Source organism: Pelobates fuscus, chromosome 1 (assembly GCF_036172605.1).
Source record: "Pelobates fuscus isolate aPelFus1 chromosome 1, aPelFus1.pri, whole genome shotgun sequence".
NCBI lineage: Eukaryota > Metazoa > Chordata > Amphibia > Anura > Pelobatidae > Pelobates > Pelobates fuscus.
Window position 1 is genome coordinate 61,420,262 of NC_086317.1, and position 18,488 is coordinate 61,438,749.

General features: G+C 48.2%; 1 protein-coding gene across 1 annotated transcript in view; it reads right to left on the reverse strand.

Moving 5' to 3' along the window:
• The window catches only part of GABRR3 (gamma-aminobutyric acid type A receptor subunit rho3), a 51,933-nt gene continuing 33,445 nt past the window's right edge, over nt 1-18,488 (reverse strand). Inside the window, exons 5-9 of the mRNA XM_063443342.1 lie at nt 14,630-14,712; nt 4,372-4,512; nt 1,885-2,037; nt 1,284-1,480; nt 1-394 (exon numbers count right to left, since the gene is read on the reverse strand). Of these exons, the coding sequence (XP_063299412.1) occupies nt 101-394; nt 1,284-1,480; nt 1,885-2,037; nt 4,372-4,512; nt 14,630-14,712 (868 nt within the window). The 3' untranslated portion in view covers nt 1-100. The remainder of the gene's footprint in view (nt 395-1,283; nt 1,481-1,884; nt 2,038-4,371; nt 4,513-14,629; nt 14,713-18,488) is intronic.

An 18,488-nucleotide genomic window follows, 5' to 3' on the forward strand; every position in this document is an offset into this window, starting at 1 on the left:
TTGATAAACGAGCAAGACTGGTACTTCGATGTATAAGTTTACATTTACAGCACATACGAAAATATATAAACAAATGTACATTTCCATATTTCCATAATTTTCATAAGTACACACCCCAGTAAAAAAAGTTAAATACAATATAGACAGCGGGAAATATAATCCTGGAATAAGTGTCAATAACGTGATTATTCTCCAGGATGATTCGACCCACATTTCCTTTTACGGATCTCTTCCTCTTCACACGTGCGGCGTCTAGCGTGGCCACACTCGCTGCACGTCCTCGTGATGAGCTTTCCTCAGAGTGCACAGAGTAATTCAAGTCTGCGTCACTGTCATGATAGCAGCCATCAAACGCCATTGCTTGCACAGCTTCAAGATTTAGTGTCGCTGAAGACTGAAAGCAAACAGAGATAATTATCTGTGCTGTTATTCATAATTGCTGTTAGTATTAATTGTACGTATTATAATATCATACTGTGCCTCCATATTGCAAAATTCGATGAAAATCCAAAATGTGACCTGAAATTGCAAGTTGGGCATTTCTTAAGAATAATTCTGGGTCACGTTTAGCAGTGATTATTTAAAAGATGATTTAAAGCAATTCCATGTCTTTTAAAAAGTTAACCCAAAATATCTGAATTCTTGAGAAAGTAACGGAATTCAGAGATTTCTTAAACGCCAATATGGCATCAAGTTTGGGTATTGTATGGCATATTTGGAAGGTTTTCTTGCCTGGTTTCTGCAGGACAATATTCAAAACATAAAAATGTTCCTGCTAGCTCCAGATAGGTATTAAAAAAGTTAAAAATAAATACAATGATATAAACAAATAAAATAAACAGCTGAAGCCCATAATACTGAGAGGGAGGAAGCGACAGAGTAAAAATTAGCACCAATTAGATTGTGGAGAAGTGGGAAATTGGGTGTATGGTAAAAGAGATAAAAGTAAAAATGGTGGGTGCAGAGTGGGGTATAATATATAAAGTCTAAATCTGAAAAACAGACTGCAGAAGGACAAAGGTAGACCAAAGAATAACCCTTTAAAAGAGAGGTGAGATAGTGAGGCTGATGGGGGGAAAGGATGTTAGAGAGAGGCAAAAGTACACTACTGTGGGGGAGTAGTGATAAATAAACAATATGAATAAAAATAAAAGGAGACAAAAGGAAAAGAGACCCCACATTTACACTCTGCCAGCACACGTTGATCAGGTCGCACCCCATCCTGGCATGAATCAGCACTGGAGAAGAACGCGACTTATAATCTCACTATAACCACTACCTACCTTCCCTCTCCTTTTGAGCTGCTTCCTTTCTTCAACAGTGGTTAGGTAGTTAACAGCGGCATACTCGATTACAGACAGGAAAACAAAGAGGAAACTGATCCACAAGTAGACATCCACTGCTTTTATATAAGACACCTGGGGCATAGAGGCACTCACTCCTGTGATTATAGTGGACATCGTCAGCACTGTGGTGATCCCTGGCAATAAAGCAATAAAAGTTTATTGGCAAACCGCAGGTATTAAATAATGGAAAACATTATAAGTGATCTGGGGATCTACCTCTTTCTGTTGGACGAGAGACTGGTGGGGTCTATGTCAAGCAGTTGGTGCAAAGGCATAATGTTGGTGGGAGCATGCAACAAATCAACATTGGAAGCTGGGAATTGTCAAGAGAGAATGAAGCCAACAAACCATCTTACCATAGAGTGCAGTAATATTACAACTAAGCTTACTTTTGCTTTGGGTGGGGTGATATATTAAAAAAGAAAATCTAGCTTGTATTCTACTTACATAGTTGGTGTTATAATTAATGAAGATGAGAAGGGAGAGTATTGTACATAGAAGGCACCGCTGTACATGGCGTTGCTACCAAAATCCTTACCTAGTGATACCCGTGCAGGTACAGCTCTTCTGTCAATCCAAAACGATACCCAAGACAGCATCACCATGAGCATTGCTGGGAAATACGACTGAAGCAGGAAGAAAAAAATGTGTCGCCGAAGAATGAAATTGATGAAAAGTCTATTGTACCAACCTAAGAAAAGAGATACATAAACAAAATGATATAGTTTATTGCAAAAAAGAACAATTAAACTAGGCGGTAGTCTCTATACTGTATCTCATCCACAATTCGGTGCCCTACTCCCACATGAGAGATGTTAAAATTATAATTTGTTTTTTCTGGCCCACAATACAGGTACCACATTTCACCACAAGGTGGCACCATGGGTATGTATTTAAGATGGCAACACTTTTTATCTGACAATGAGAGGTTTATACCACCCAAGATTGTCTAGGAGTGCATATCCTGATACTTGTTACTTGTCATTTACCATATCTGATCAGTGTAGACCTGTTTTAAATTTCACAGAGGCTGGCATTAAAGATACACTCAGGGGGACTCCACCACCCCATAGTGGACTTGTGCAAGGTGGAAACATTTGGTTTAACCAAGTTCATTGGGAAAACAATTTGAATGAACCAAAAGGGCACAAAATGAGCCAGTGAGTGTACTGCAAAATATATTCATAATATGATATATAAAATATATTATAGATTGAGCATTTTCTATCCATATGATTCACAGATCAAGTGAGAAGAAGTAACCAATAGAGGGCCATGAAAAATAAATCAGTATGTATACATTATATATTTATTTAGATTGTATTAGTCATAATAGTCCCGTAGACAAAATGAAAAAATAACTAGAGTATTGCAGTATTTAATGATATATTTTTTGTTGGACTAACACAATATTTAAAAGACATGCTTTTAGGAGTTATCTTTTTTCCCCTCAGGTCTAAAGCAATACTGATCAATATGACAGAGTTTAAGACTTAAAACAAATGATGTTTGTGACAAACTCCCCCTTTTCAAGTGAGTTTGCCACAAGTTCATGGAGGAGCCTGCTTGCCAGCCTCCTGCCCACAGACTATGGACCTTGTAAAATGTGATAATAAAGTCTCCTTTTGTGTATTTGGACTATATGGTTCGGGAACCGAACCACCGCACGAACCGGAGACCACCCTGGAGCTTGTTAAGCCTAATTGCTACTTTGTAACAATTTCCACCTCAATGTTCTAAGTGTTCGTCTGGGTGGCCGCAATTCCTATGGACGACCACGAGGTAGCGGCCATCTTGTTCGCATGAACGCAGGCAGCAGTGTAAGGTTGTCGAGTTCATGGAACTATTTTCGGATACTGAAACTCCCGAACACCTCTGGACTTCCATGATCGCCTGCGTTCGGTTCGACAACACTTAGAAAGAAACTGTTCGGTAGAAACGTTCCCACGAACAAGGGGAACATGCTCCAGGGTAAGACTATTGACTATGTTCGGTAGTTTGTTCATTTTTAAACTACAGAACTAGACTGACGGCAAGCCCTGATTCTCTGGAACTGTTTTAGGCATGGGACCATGCGTGCGGTTGGTCAAACAAATGACTTCCAGGAAATTCTTGAACCCCTGAACTGATCTAGGTGATTTTTGGATATGTTGGTCACCCAGGGCTATCAGGGGATGTAACTTTTGTGGGGGTTTAATGTATTTTAGGGTACTTTTGTGGTGTTTGGGAAAAAGTATGTTTTTTCTATGCTTGGAGATGATTAGTACAGTTCCTGATATAATTATCTCCCAGGCACAGATGAGGGATTGTCTGAATATGTATGGGAGTGTCCTGGATCTGAGATCCAAGGTAATTGTGTATTTGTTTCTACTGTGGTTTACTCTCAGGTCCAATGGGGGCCGTCATTTGCATGGAGACATGCATATAAGGCCAGTTGTTGCTGCCATTAAAGTATTCCAGCTTGTACTCCCAAAACTATGTGTCGTCTGGTTACTGGGAGGGGAAATGGCTAATCACTGTTCCAGCTTGTTCCAGCATGGAGGATTCAACTGGGAAAGTCCTTGTAAGGACTAGAGCTCCAAGGACTGAGTGTCGTCCAGTGCCTGGGGGTGTCGAGAGTGAATTCCCCATTCTGCTCCAGGAGGGAGCAGTCCCAGAACCCCCGTCAAGCGAAGTGCTGCAGTTTGTCCCCTGTTCCAGCTATTAAGCGGTCCTTGGCAGAGGTACCCAGCCAGGTGTACAGGGAGCTCTGCTACAATGTTGTTAGAGAAGGAGAGGGGGGTTTACTGTGATGCTGTAAACAGCACAAGATGGGACTTAGAATGTATGGTGGCGAGGGGTTGACAATGGCTAAATCAAGAAAATCAACAGAGGAGGCAATGAACACATTTGGTCCACGCCTAAGTCCGGCGAGTCAATCCATTCTTACAGTAAATCACCAAGTTCTGAATGTCCATATAAAACGTCTGAATTAAACCAATACAGTAAAGTTACCATGCCACATTGTTTCATCAGGTAAACATACCTGTGCTGCTATATAAAGCAAGTCCACTGGATGCACTGAACTCTTCAATGAAAAACTGTGACAGCGAGATGTGTTCATCTGTTTTCAGTGACTCATTCCCACGTTTCCAGTACAGCATAAGATCATCTTCATTATATGCGTCTGGAATAGACAAGAAATCATTTCGCCTGAAATTTATTGAGTCTTATGCTTCAACACTGTGTGTAATCGTATGCTACAAAGCTAGGACAATGTTCTAAAAATGGAGCAAGCCCTCTGAGCCGATGGGTCTTTATGTTTATCATTAATTAAAAAAAACACCTAATTTCCAAAATATCTGAAAATGACCTCCTCAGGCCTTACCAATATACTAAACAGTACATTGATCCATCGACCCTTCTAACTGACCTATATCAAACGTTAATGCCCAAAAACAGCCCACTAAACTTGCATCCAGTGTATTACATACAATTGTAATCCTGCATTGCTATGAATGTAGCCCCAGGTAGCCAAAGCGCAGCTAAGCGGACAAGGGCCTTGACAGGAGTTAGGAGGCGGGCATAGGAGGAGGAAAGGAAGTATGGGGTTATGGGTAAAGGGGATGGGATATTTAAATAGGCAGCCATTTTGTGTTAATTCACTTTTAATCTCCTACCTGACCGAGTTTGTGTGCACTTCTGTGGGCACCTATTTGGTCTGGTGGGGTCTCTTTTTTCTCCTTCTGCAGGGCCATGGATGAGGTGGAGAAGATGCTGGAGGTGATCCGGTCGGCGGCGCAGGGTCGTGGAGCTGGATGGCTGCGGGCCCAACTCGGTCCGGCCCTGGCGGGGATGACGGCCCAGGAGGGCGAACGGGACCGTCCGGTTCGTGCCAGGAGGCCGCCGCGGAGGCTGAGCCCAGGCGTGGGGCCTGGTGAAGATGGTGCTGCTGGCGAGTCGGCGGCAGGAGGACGCAACGGGCCCGGTGGCCATGCGGTCGAGGCCCCGCCTCCCGCCGTGCTGCCTGGGCCACGGGGACGTGCGGAGCGACGGGCGGCTGCCCGGGACCGTGACGGTCTGGCCCTCGGGTCGAGGGGGGCCGCACCTGGATCGGGGGTTGCGGCGTCGGCCGGGCCCTCTGGAGTGACGGTCGGCGTGGGGTCGCGGCCCAGGAGGGCGCCCCCTCCGTCCGGGACTGCTGCTGCCAAGGCCGAAGACGTGGGGCCGACACGGAGGCTGCTGGATCACCAGGCAAGTGCAGAGGGCTCTGCCAAGGGCCCCCTTGGCGTGTATGGGGAGGGATGTTCTTTGCCCAGTGGTAGTGGGGCTAATGGGGGTGGAGGGCGCAGGCCGGAGCATGAGGAAGAGCAGGGGGGGGGGAAGGTGATTACTGGGGGGCTCAGGCTAGCGCAGGGACTACAGGAGGGGGGCGCGCAGCTAGGAGAGAGGGGTTGGGGTCTCCGGAGGGGTCCCTGGGGGTAGCTGGGGGCAATAGGGGGTCCTCGGCCAGAAGGGGGGTTAGGTCTGGGCCTATGGGGCAGTCAGAGTCCTTGAGGGCGGGTGGGTCTGTTCCTCAGGTGGGGGTCCGGAAGGGGGGTCGGGCTAGGCTTTGTTCAGCAGGTATGGGGGGCGGTACTGGGGGCGGGGAGAAGGTGGTTCGCTCTAGGGAGCGGTTGCCGGGGTGCAGTGGTAGGCGGGGGAGGTCCAGTTCAGGGTCCAGCGGTACCAGCACTTCCCCGGTTAGAGCGTGTAGGCCCGAAGGGACGGGGGGTAGGCATAGGCGGGACAGGTCCACCTCGGGCGGCTCAGAAGGGGACGGGGGCAGGGCCTCCAGGCGTGGTCGGCAGAGGCGGAACTCACACCGGGATGGTAGGAGTCGTAGTCCCCGGGGCGGGGCCGTTCGGGCCTCAGGAACGCAGTGCGGGGGGGACACAGAGCGGGAGGCTTGGTCGGATGGCAGGCGCTCCCTGGGGCGGGACGGGAGGGTAGCAGATGGTCGGTGCTCCCTACCCAGGACTTCTTCTCCTCGTTACAGGTCTCGGAGTCGTTCTCCCTCTGTGCTGGCTGGGCACCGGGTGGACTCCCCGGTTGGCGGGACATTCACGGATGTTCCTCATCCAAGGCGGACAGCGATTGTCGATGCAGCCCCGAGCGTTAGTCGGACGGGGGGCTTGGCCGGTGAGTTACGTACCTCTTTGCAATCCACTACATTGGTTCACACACTACAAGCACTTCTCCACTCACTGGGAGCGGGGGGGGCAACAAGGGGACGGTGTAGGTCAGGTGTGGGCTCAGGGGCCAGGGGTCTCGGGTACGGTCTCTGCGGGTCCGGGCTCGAGCGGGGGGTCGGGGGTCGCAGGGGCGGTCGACGTGGAGCCGGGCCCGGGTGCGGGCCCCAGTGCCGCGGGCAGCCTAGCGGACGTGACTTGCGAGCGGGTGGAGTTGGCTGGGGGGGGGGGTCCCGGAGGCGGCCAGGCAGCACGCCTATGTGTCCTTTGCGGGCCCCCTAGGGGTACACCTCAAACAAGAGGTGAAGGAAAAGATATGGAAGGGCGACTTCTGTGAAATCTTTTCCCTCCTCCCGTTAGAGGAATTTATTGACCTCAAGGAGGAAGATAAGAAGGATGAGAAAAAGGAGGAGGAGGAGAAAAAGAAACGGTATCGTAAGATACCGAAGTCTTTCGGCAACTGGCTGCGGGCGTTCTGTGTGCTGGCCAGCGTCTTGGGGGAGAAATCTCCTGGCCTATGCTCCTCCCTGTTCTGTTACTTAGACGGTATTTGGGAGGCGTACCGCACCTACGGTGGACTGGCGTGGTGGCGGTATGACGAGCAATTCCGCCAACGCCTGGCGGCCAATCCGGGAATGAGGTGGGACCAGATGGACCTACCTCTCTGGATGAAATTGATGATGGCACAGAAAGCACAGCCCTTTCAGCACACGGCCGGCGCAAAGGGGCAGTCCGCCTCGTCGGCCGCCACAGCAAAGGGCTTCTGCTGGCTCTTTAACGAGGGCCAGTGCAAGTGGGGGACCGCCTGTCGCTTTAAGCACGAGTGCTCGGGTTGCGGGGGCGCCCACGGGCTTACCCGATGCTTCAAGAAAGGAAGGTCGGGGACTGCCGGAGGTGCGGCCGCGAGCGGAGGGGGGGGAGGGGCTTCCCCTGCCCAGGGGCTTAACCCCGGTGAGGCTAGACGCGATGGAACCGTGGCTAAGCCGCTACGGTAACAGGGCGGACGCCGCGGTACTTCGGGCGGGCTTTGGGCAGGGGTTCTTTATCCCCTTCTGGGATGAAGGGGGGTCGCAGGGGCGGCGCAACCTTAAGTCGGTTGCGGAGTTCCCTGGGGTGGTTCGGGAAAAGTTAGGGAAGGAGGTCTCGTTGGGTAGGATGGCGGGCCCGTTCTCAGCTCCACCGTTGGAAGGTCTTAGGGTTTCCCCTCTCGGGGTGGTCCCAAAGAAGGAACCGGGGAAGTTTAGGCTCATTCACCACCTCTCCTACCCCAAGGGGACGTCGGTGAATGATGGCATCGACAGGGAGTTGTGCTCGGTGTCGTACGCATCGTTTGACCGGGCGGTCGAGCTGGTGAAAAGGGCCGGGCGGGGGGCATTGATGGCTAAAGTGGATATCGAGGCAGCTTTTCGGCTGCTTCCAGTCCATCCGGCTTGTCATCACCTGCTGGGGTGCTTCTTCGAAGGGGAGTACTTTGTGGACTTATGCCTCCCGATGGGCTGTTCCATCTCCTGCTTGTACTTCGAGAAGTTCAGTACTTTTCTTGAATGGGTGGTACGGACAGAGGGTGGGAACGGTGCGGTGGTGCACTATCTGGACGACTTCTTTTGCGTAGGGCCGGCGGCCTCCCCGGCCTGCCTGCACCTACTGAGAACTGTCGAATGGGTGGCGGGCCACTTTGGGGTCCCGCTGGCGGCAGATAAAACTGAGGGCCCAGCGGTGTGCCTTAGTTTCCTGGGACTGGAGATAGACTCGGTGAAGGGTGAGTGTCGGCTGCCGCCGGCGAAGTTGCAGGGTCTGAAAGGGGCGGTGGCAGCAGTGGCTCGGGTGCGCAAAGTTACCCTACGGCAACTGCAGTCCCTGATCGGGATGCTCAATTTTGCTTGCCGGGTGATCCCCATGGGGAGGGTCTTTAGCCGCAGCCTGTCGGCAGCTACGGCGGGGGTGCGCTCCCCACGCCATTTCATCCGGGTGTCGTCCTCTATGAGGGCCGACCTGGCCGTATGGGATACCTTTTTGCGGGATTTCAATGGTACAGTGTTCTTCAGGCAGGAAGGGGTGTCGGCGGACGAGCTGGAGCTGTTCACTGACGCGTCGGGTAGTGTTGGCTTCGGGGCCTACTTTGGTGGGAGATGGTGCGCGGAAAGATGGCCGGAGGCATGGGGGTCGAGCGCCCTCATGCGGAACCTGGCTTTCCTGGAACTGTTTCCGCTAGTGGTTGCGTTAGCTCTGTGGGGTGAGGATCTGCGGAATCGAAAGGTGGTCTTCTTCTCGGATAACATGGCGGTAGTGCACGTGGTGAATAATCAGTCGGCGGCGTCTAAACCGGTGGTCAGGCTACTGCGGCGCTTTGTCTTAATGTGCATGTCCCTGAATGTAGTCTTTCGCGCGCGCCATGTGCCCGGGTACTTGAACGAAGTGGCTGACGCTCTCTCTCGTTTACAGTGGCCTCGGTTCCGGACGGTGGCACCGGAGGCGTTGGAAGTGGGGCAGGAGTGCCCGGACGAGATTTGGCAACTGGGAGCGTCCTGCTTGGGGGACTTGTGAAGGATTCCCTGGCACCGGCCACGTGGGCCGCTTACAGTAAGGTTTGGGGTTTGTGGGAGCGGTCGTGGGCTGGACTGGCCGGCGTGCCGTAGGGGGAGGCGCTCCGGGACGCGTTCCTGTGGTACACCTGCCAATTGCTGGCGCAAAGGGCTTCCCCGTCGCTGGTTGACAGGTCCATGGCGGCGCTGGCCTTCTGGTTCAAGCTGCACGGGAAGGAGGACCTTACTAAATGCTTTGTCGTGCGGCAGGCACTTAAGGGATATCGGAGGGGGCGTAGGGTCCCGGACGCGAGGCGCCCGGTGTCGGTGCGGGTGTTGGGCGACCTGTTGGGGGGGCTACCGGACATTTGCTTCAACGGGTTTGAGTTGTCCCTGTTCCGGGCGGCGTTTTTTGCTGGCCTTCTTCGGGGCGTTCAGGATTGGCGAGCTGGTAAGCGCCAATCGGGCGTCGTCCGGAGGCTTACAGGCTTCGGGGGTCCGGATTCTGAACGGACACTTGGTGGTTCATCTGGCCAAATCCAAGACGGACGTCCTGGGGGTGGGCCGCGATGTGAAGCTACGGGCCTTGCCGGGCTCCCCTCTGTGCCCGGTGGCGTCGGTGGCGGAATACTTGGCCAAGAGGCCGGTGGTTGGGGGATCACTGCTGGTGCACGCTGACGGGTCATCCCTTTCCCGTTTTCAGTTCACTAGGGTCTTTCGGTCCGGCCTGAAACGGTTGGGGCTCCGGGCGGATAGATTTGGTACACACTCCTTTCGCATTGGGGCGGCCACGGAGGCTGCTCGGTTGGGGCTGGGGGATGACATGGTAATGCGGATTGGGAGATGGGAGTCTAAGAGGTTCCGGTCATATGTGCGGCTGGGTTTGTTGGAAGGTTAGGGCGGGTCGCTTCGGGGTTCCTGAAGGGACTATTGTGGGGGGTGTTTTTCAAATGCTGTTTTTCTCTTTCTTCCCCAGGCCGTGTGGCATGGATCGTGGGCCATTCATTTGTCTTCTGGGCCGAAAGGAGGGCCGCAGCTCGAGCTCAAGGCCAGCAGCTGGGCTTCGCAACGGACCAGTTGGCGGTGAAATGGTTTGGGTACAGGGGTTTTCGCTGGGGGGAAGTCTGCGGGAAACTATTCCGGTTGGTGGCGGGTGGGCATAGGCCTGACCTGCTCGTCCTCCACGCGGGGGGCAATGATTTGGGCCTCACGCCGCAACGGCGCTTGGTAAAGTGGATGAAGCAGGACCTCAACAAACTGGGGGACCTGCTTCCGGGGGTGATGTTTGTATGGTCTGAAATTATCCCGAGACAGCGTTGGAGGCACGCTAGGGACGCGGTGGCCATCGAGAGGTGCAGGAAAAAAGTGAATAACTTGATGGCAAGCTTTGTGAGGAAGCTGGGGGGTGTGGTAGTGCGACACAGTGAGTTGGAGGGTGCGCTGCCAGGGTACTACCGCTCGGACGGTGTTCACCTTTCAGCAGTAGGATGGGACCAGCTGAACCTCGGGTGGCAGGACGGAATGCACAAGGCACTATTTCTTCGGGGTGGCGGAGCTCAGACAGCTTAAGGGGTCAAGGTCTGAGCTTGTGGCGGGATAGGGAGCTGAAGGAGAAGGAATAGGCTCCCTAGGATGAACGTCATGGAGACGTAAAACTGTGGTCCTTGGTGGTTGGTAGGTTTCGAGTCCTGTCGGTGGCTCAGAACCTGGTGGGGTAGGGGTATCCGGGTATACCCCTGCCATGGTTAAATTGTGTTTGGCACTTTAAGTTGGTATGTTGGAATTATGTTGGGATATGTTATATATGTGTTATTATATGGGGGTCATTGCCTTTGTTATATTAACAGAAGGATTCGGATGCGAGGACGGAGCATGGGGGCAATGACCCAGGTTTATTTGTTAAGTTATTATTACTGTGATTATTATTGTTATTATAATTATTATTGTTATTATTATTAAGTTATAAGTAATATGGTTATTATAATTATTCAAGATTGTTTAATAAAGCTGTGGACAATTTTTCCCATATACACTAGTGTCAGTGCATTATTGGGGAAGGTATGTGGGAGGGTTGTCCTGGTATCCGACTGCCCATATGGCGACTATACATCGGTCAAGTGATTTCCCTTCCTGATCAAGATTCTGAACCTTTATTTGAGATTCTGACCCAAATTCCATAACATATTCCATGACTTTCCTGTATTCCCAAATAACCTACTAGTTGAGTCTAGAATTTTACAAACTACTACTATAACAAAAGCTGGGGCTTGGGTCTCCCCAGATCTCCACCCTCATGTTTAGAATGCTTTTGATGCTTCTCTCCAAATCAATAAATACTTACCTTCGTTAACTTTCACAAAGATATTACATAGCATTGATATGTATCTGTATACATATGTATACTTTACACATCACAAAGTTAGAAATTAGTCCATAAATACCCCTGATGGTGACTAGTCCAGTTGCAGTGCAGTGGCTGGGGGTGAGTTGTGCTTACCCGAATCTGTCCCTCACGGCTGCCAATCATCTTTAGCTGGTTGATCCTTTTTGAGCTCCTGGTGCTTTATCTGTCAGGAGTCCATGTCACTGTTATACTCACGTGGATGCAAATGTACAACACTTAAAGGGACTCTCCAGTGCCAGGAAAACATATTAGTTTTCCTGGCACTGCAGGACCCTATAGTGCCCCTCTCCCTCCCACCCCTCATCCCAAGTTGTTGAAGGGGTTAAAACCCTTTCAGTGACTTACCGGAGTTCAGCGCCGATGTTCCGCATACATCAGCCAGCGGGGGAGACCTAATGCATTAGACCTCCCCATAGGAAAGCATTATTTAATGCTTTCCTATGGGGATTTCGGCGACGCTGGAGGTCCTCACATAGCGTGAGGATGTCCAGCGACGCTTAAAACACTTTTTCGTGTTCCAAGGACTAAACCCTGCAAGGTATCTATTGCAGTTTATAAAAACTGCAATAATTACAGTTGCAGGGTTAAGGGTGAAAGGAGTTGGCACCCAGACCACTCCAATGGGCAGAAGTGGTCTGGGTGCCTGGAGTGTCCCTTTAAGTCTATGGAGGATCTTGCAAGACCATGGGATCCTCCATATGCATTTTTCCCTACGGCCATCAGTGGTAGCTTTTCCTTTTGTCAGGTGTAGGTAACATACATGAGTAGTCTCTACTTATTTTAGTATTTCAGTGAGATTCCAACATAGTCAATGTGAGAATTTCATATAGACTTTTTCCTTTAGAAAAACTCATTTTAGAGGGGGAAGGGTGACAGGGCTGCTTTAAAAGTACTTCTTCAATCTTTGGTAGCAGTAGGCCATTAGGCAATCTTACCCCAATGTATCCTCCCTGACAAACTTAATTTCACTTGTCATGGTTGGTCAAAGCCTTACGCATACTGCCAATGGAAAAATACAAAAGATTTCTGTATGTTTGCCTGCAATATGCAGGTGGATCTATTTAGTGAATTCGACTTTTACTAGATTTTTATAAAGTAGATGTGGTTAAAATTCTTGTTTGTTAAATATGTAAATTTATCATTTTATATAGAATTTACGTGAGAATTGTTGATTGTAGCAGAAGTATTATGTCAACTGGAATGTGCTCATTGTCAGGATAGGTAACCTACCACAAACTATACGCAAGTACAGGAAACCAGTAGAGAGCAGTTTTACCGGATCTCTAAATGGCCGGGTTTAATGTGCAAAGAACAAGAGGCAGAAATGTCAAATAACAGGCCAAAGCCAAGGACAATTGTTAAACAAGGTCAGGGATACAGAGAACAGAGTAGTCTAGGCAAGCCAAGATCAAGAACCAGATATCAGAGTACAGAAAAACATGCTCTTGAATAACCAAGCTGGAAACCACAACAAGGGGACAGAACAACCTTGTAAACCTCAAGTATTTATAGGCCTGGGGCGTTTCCTTGATGGTCAAGCCCCAAAAACGTGAGTGGGTGTCAGCAATTCCGTGATGATGTCATGAAGTGGGCATGGCCTAATCAATCTCAATAAAAAGGATCGGGGCTACAGCTTCTGGTGTTAGAAATGCTTAAACAATAGTTTCTGATTGTGTGAAGCTGATGTGGTGCCTACTTGGGGAGGTACGGGCAGGGCCGGCCTTAGGGGTGTGCGAGCTGTGCGGCCGCACAGGGCGCCATGGAGCAGGGGACGCCGTGCGGCCGCACAGGATTTAAAAAAAAAAAAAAAATTATTATTTTTTTTTTACATTTGCAGCGGGGGCGGAGCTTACCGTGCGGCGGGGGCGGAGCTAAAAGCGCCGGAAAACTGCTGCAGGGGAAGCAGGAAGGAGTCCCTGCTTCCCCACCAAACAGTCACCAGGAGCTGCACTGCCTCCACAATGAACTCCACAGGTAACTGTGGGATTGTCAGGTGAGTGTGACTCTCTGCCTGTGTGTGTGTATTACTGTCTCTGTGTGTGTATGACTCTCTGCCTGTGTGTATTACTGTCTGTGTGTATGACTGTCTGCCTCTGTGTGTGTCTGTGTGTATTACTGTCTGTGTCTGTGTGTATGACTGACTGTCTGCCTGTGTGTGTGTGTGTCTGTGTGTGTGTGTGAGACTGTCTGCCTGTGTGTGTGTGTGTGTGTGTGTATGACTGTCTGCCACTGTGTGTCTGTGTGTATTACTGTCTGCCTCTGTGTGTGTGTCTGTGTGTATTACTGTCTGCCTCTGTGTGTGTGATTGTGTGTATGACTGCTTCTGTGTGTATGACTGCCTGTGTGTATGGCTGTCTGCCTCTGTGTGTATGACTGTCTGCCTGTGTGTGTCTGTGTGTATGACTGTCTGCGTGTGTGTGTGTGTGTGTGTGTGTGTATGACTGTCTGCCTCTGTGTGCGTCTGTGTGCATGCCTCTGTGTGTGTCTGTGTGTATTACTGTCTGTGTCTGTGTGTGTGTGTGAGACTGTCTGCCTTTGTGTGTCTGTGTGTGTGTGTATGACTGTCTGCCTGTGTGTGTGTGTGTGTGGATGTCTTCCTGTGTGTGTGTATGGCCGTCTGACTCTGTGTGTGTGTGTGTGTCACATACAACCAATACACGCATATCACACACTGTTAATACACCCATTCCAAATATCACACATAGCATACATATCACACACAGTCATCACACCTACTATCACAATCACATACACAGACAACACAAACATTACAGCATACATGGATGACGGGGGGGGGGGGAGGGGGCGCTGTGAAGATTTTTCGCACAGGGCGTCTAAATGCCTAAGGCCGGCCCTGGGTACGGGCACCAGCTGAGTACTGTAGAGCAAGACTATGTATCCATACACTCATTCAGTTTAAATGACCAAATCTCAGCAGGATTTGCTGTTAGTAAATATGAAAATGGCAACCCCAGTTAAAATGTAGTTATTTTCCTTGAATATTGTTCATCTGGACCAAATACAGACCGCAGTGAACAACCTCGATTATTCTTATGAGGAACATATATCTACTCTTTTATTGGGTGAAGAATAATACATATTGAAGAGGAAGGATACTTAGTAACACTGGTATGGAAACCTACTTACAACTTTCCAGTTCTAAAGAGCAGTTCTGAGTGTCCAAAGGGAATCTACTAAAATCCATGAAGCACATAGCAGACACTGTAATCCTGCAACAAGAAAGAGATACTGGATTTCAGTTACATTAACATCCCTCAATAGCCCTAGTCCATCTGAGTGTTTCATTTCATTAAAAAGGTTTTACGTTATTTTTTAAACATGGAATGTATAAAAAGTGAATAAACATACGATAAAACAGAGTGTTCTTTCTGGTCTCATAAAAAAATCGAAATAAACAAAATTTACTTTTTTTCACGTAATTGCTTATCCTGTTCAGAATATAACAGTTCTATGCCTGTAAGTAAGTTATATAAATTCCAAAATATGGGTAAAGAAGCACAAATAATTTTTTTTGTAACACACAACAGTTGTAACAGGAAACTATAAATACAAATTGCCAAATAACCCGCTTCTTGGAATGAAACTGCTGGTATTCTTGTGAATTCAGATTTCCAAAATGACAGCACATGCCAAACGTTACCTAGTCTATTCACTAAACTAATTTGGTAGATATAGTGTAAATTCATAAATCTAAAAATCATTCAGTACATCGATTTGAACCATAAATGATGGCAGTAGATCACTAGTGGAGCCCCACCTGATATACTGCGTTTTATTATGTGTTACAACTCACATTGTGAAACAGCTAAATTTTTATTCTGTGCTGTAAGGGTAAATAAAACATGCAATAATACATTTTAAAGGTGCCATGTCTGCATCTAATGAGAGAATAGACCATCTTCCTTAATCAGACCAGCTTTCTGTGTGGGGATATTTGTATAGCGCACAGTCTATCTCTAAACAAATTCTACAACAAAATATCCAAATTGAAAACAAAGATTTTCAGTTCTTGGTGCTTACACAAAGGCTATTTGAGTTCATATTTTCGTAACTCAACTACTATTGTTTTAATTCTGCAATTACTTATTTGTCTTTATTAATTAAGATATACGCACTATATTAATATACATGTGTAAATTTACTCATATCAGTCATAATAAAAATAGTGGTGAAAGGAGCGTGGAATGCTGGTAATATTGTAGACAATATGGGGCAACTAAGCTTTTATTGTATTTATAGCAATGGACTAGCAATAGGAACGGAAATAAAAAAATAATTGGAAAATGACAGCTGGTCCATTTCTCAGTACAGATAGAATGGTTAGTATAATAAGCTGACTTTAGGGGGGGCTATTCCAACGTAAGATTAGTTTGGATTTTAATGGTTAAGCTCAGAGACCTCATGGGTAATCTGAGGATAATGCAGATGATGGATGTGTATCGCTGACCACTGCTCTAGCCAAAAATAATTCATAGGTATCATTCCTGAAATAAATTACTAAAATATTTTAATTATTAGAACTGTCCTCTCCCTTATAAAAAAAGAAAATAAATCAGGACAACAAAAGCATGATTAAATATACTTTAATATCACTTATTGTCAAATTCCCCTTTAGGGGAACCTGTCTTGACACTTGAGACTTGAAAACAAGAAAAATCTCAATGTATCCTTCCTGGTTAAATATACAACCCCAATCTCCCACACACACAACAGCCTCAAACACACTCTTCTGCCCATTTCACCCTCTCATACACTACAGCCCCTAATCCCAACCACACACTACAGCTCCTATACCCCACACACTGAATCCCTAACCCTCCACCATGAACACACTATAGCCCATATCCACCCCCACACACACTACAACCCATGTTCCCCGACACACATTACTGACACTATCCCTCCACTCACATGCTGAGGCCCATATCCATACAAATACATTACATTACACACAACCATCTTCTCACAAATTACACCAAACACAACCCTCTCCACTAGGGATGTGCATGGGCAAAAACATTGGTTCTGAAATCTGGGTAAGTAAATAAATGTATCTGCTTCGGCAATTCGGACCAATGGCATTCTGTTTGGTTTGGCACTTCGGAACTTCAGCACTTCAAAAATTGTGTTGGCAGTCCTTGCATTGGGAGGCAGGAGCCCCATAGATGTGTAAGTGGTTGTGGTGGCAGTCTGGGCACTTGTAGGCGGGAGCCTTACACATCTATAGGGCTCCCAGTGCCAGGACTGCTACCACAACCACTTACACATCTGTAGGGCTCCTAGTGCCCAGACTGCCACCACAACCTTTTCCACATCTGTAGGACTTCCAGTGCCAGGACTGCCACCACAACCACTTACACATCTATAGGGCTCCCAGTGCCAGGACTCCCAGTGCCAGGACTGCCACCACAACCACTTACATATCTGTAGGGCTCCCAGTGCCCGGACTGCCACCACAACCACTTACTCATCTATAGTGCTCCCCGTGCCCGGACTGCCACCACAACAACTTACACATCTGTAGGGCTCCCAGTGCCCGGACTGCTACCACAACCACTTACACATCTATAGGGCTCCCAGTGCCCGGACCACCACCACAACCACTTACACATCTATAGGGCTCCCAGTGCCAGGAATTAGCCTATTGGTCAAGATTCCTGTCATCATTCACATAATTTTCCCTCCCTCTCTCTTGTTTTGCATCTTTTCAGAAATCCGAAGCACTTCGGCAATTCGGAACTTCGGCCATTCGTAAGCAATTGAATGTTCAAATTCCATGAAATTCGTCCTAATATACATTTGGAATGAAACGAATTGCACATGTCTACTCCCCACAAACTACACTGCAAACAGCAACATTCTCACTCACAACCTCACATGCAATTTCCCCCACACACAGCTCCACAAACAGCATCCTTACAAATACGCAATAACGCAAGCGGCCTATGTCTGCACATTAATGATCCATAGAAATACAACCCCACATTCACACAGTGAAACAATACTGCTTAAACAATGTAGCTCAGTGTCTCATGAGGCAGAAGAAGTTTGGGCAACACAACAACCTTATTGAAGTTAGGGGTTTACTCACAGAAGGTTTAACCCCAAAGTCTGTGTTCCAGTGCTGGATCACTCTATTCCTCAGTCCCTCTCAGCGGTGTATTTTGGATCTGTGCTGCCCTAGGCATGACTGAACTTGGGCACCCCCTGATTTACATTTGCCCCACCCCTTCCTGTCAATGCCACACCTCTTCCTGTTAAAGACTAATACACACTTTGACTGACAGACACACACTCTCAGATACACTGACATACACACATTCACTGATTTGACACAATCTGACAGACACACACAATCACTGACTCACTCACAGACACACACTGACAGACACACACAATCACTGACAGACACGCACACACACTCACTAACATACAAACAGAATGAAGCAGACACACACATTCACTCACAGACACACCGACACTGACAAGCATACACAATCACTCAGATACACACACACATTCACTGACAAACACACAATCACTCACTCACAGACACACACTGACAGACATACACTCACTGACAGACACAAACACTCACTCACAGACACACACAATCACTCAGATACACAGACAGACATACACTCACTCATTCACTCAGAGACACACATACACACATTCACTGACATACACACACTCACTCACTAACACACACTGATAGACACACACAATCACTCAGAAACACAGGCTCCCTCACAGACACACACAATCACTCAGACACAAACACACATTCACTGACAGACACACACACTCACTCATAGACAAACACTGACAGACATACACACAATCACTCACTCACAGACACACAGTGACAGACATACACTCACACACTTACAGACACACACACATACACACACATTCACAGACTCACACTGGCAGACACACACAATCACTCAGATACAAACACGCATTCACTGACAGACACAAA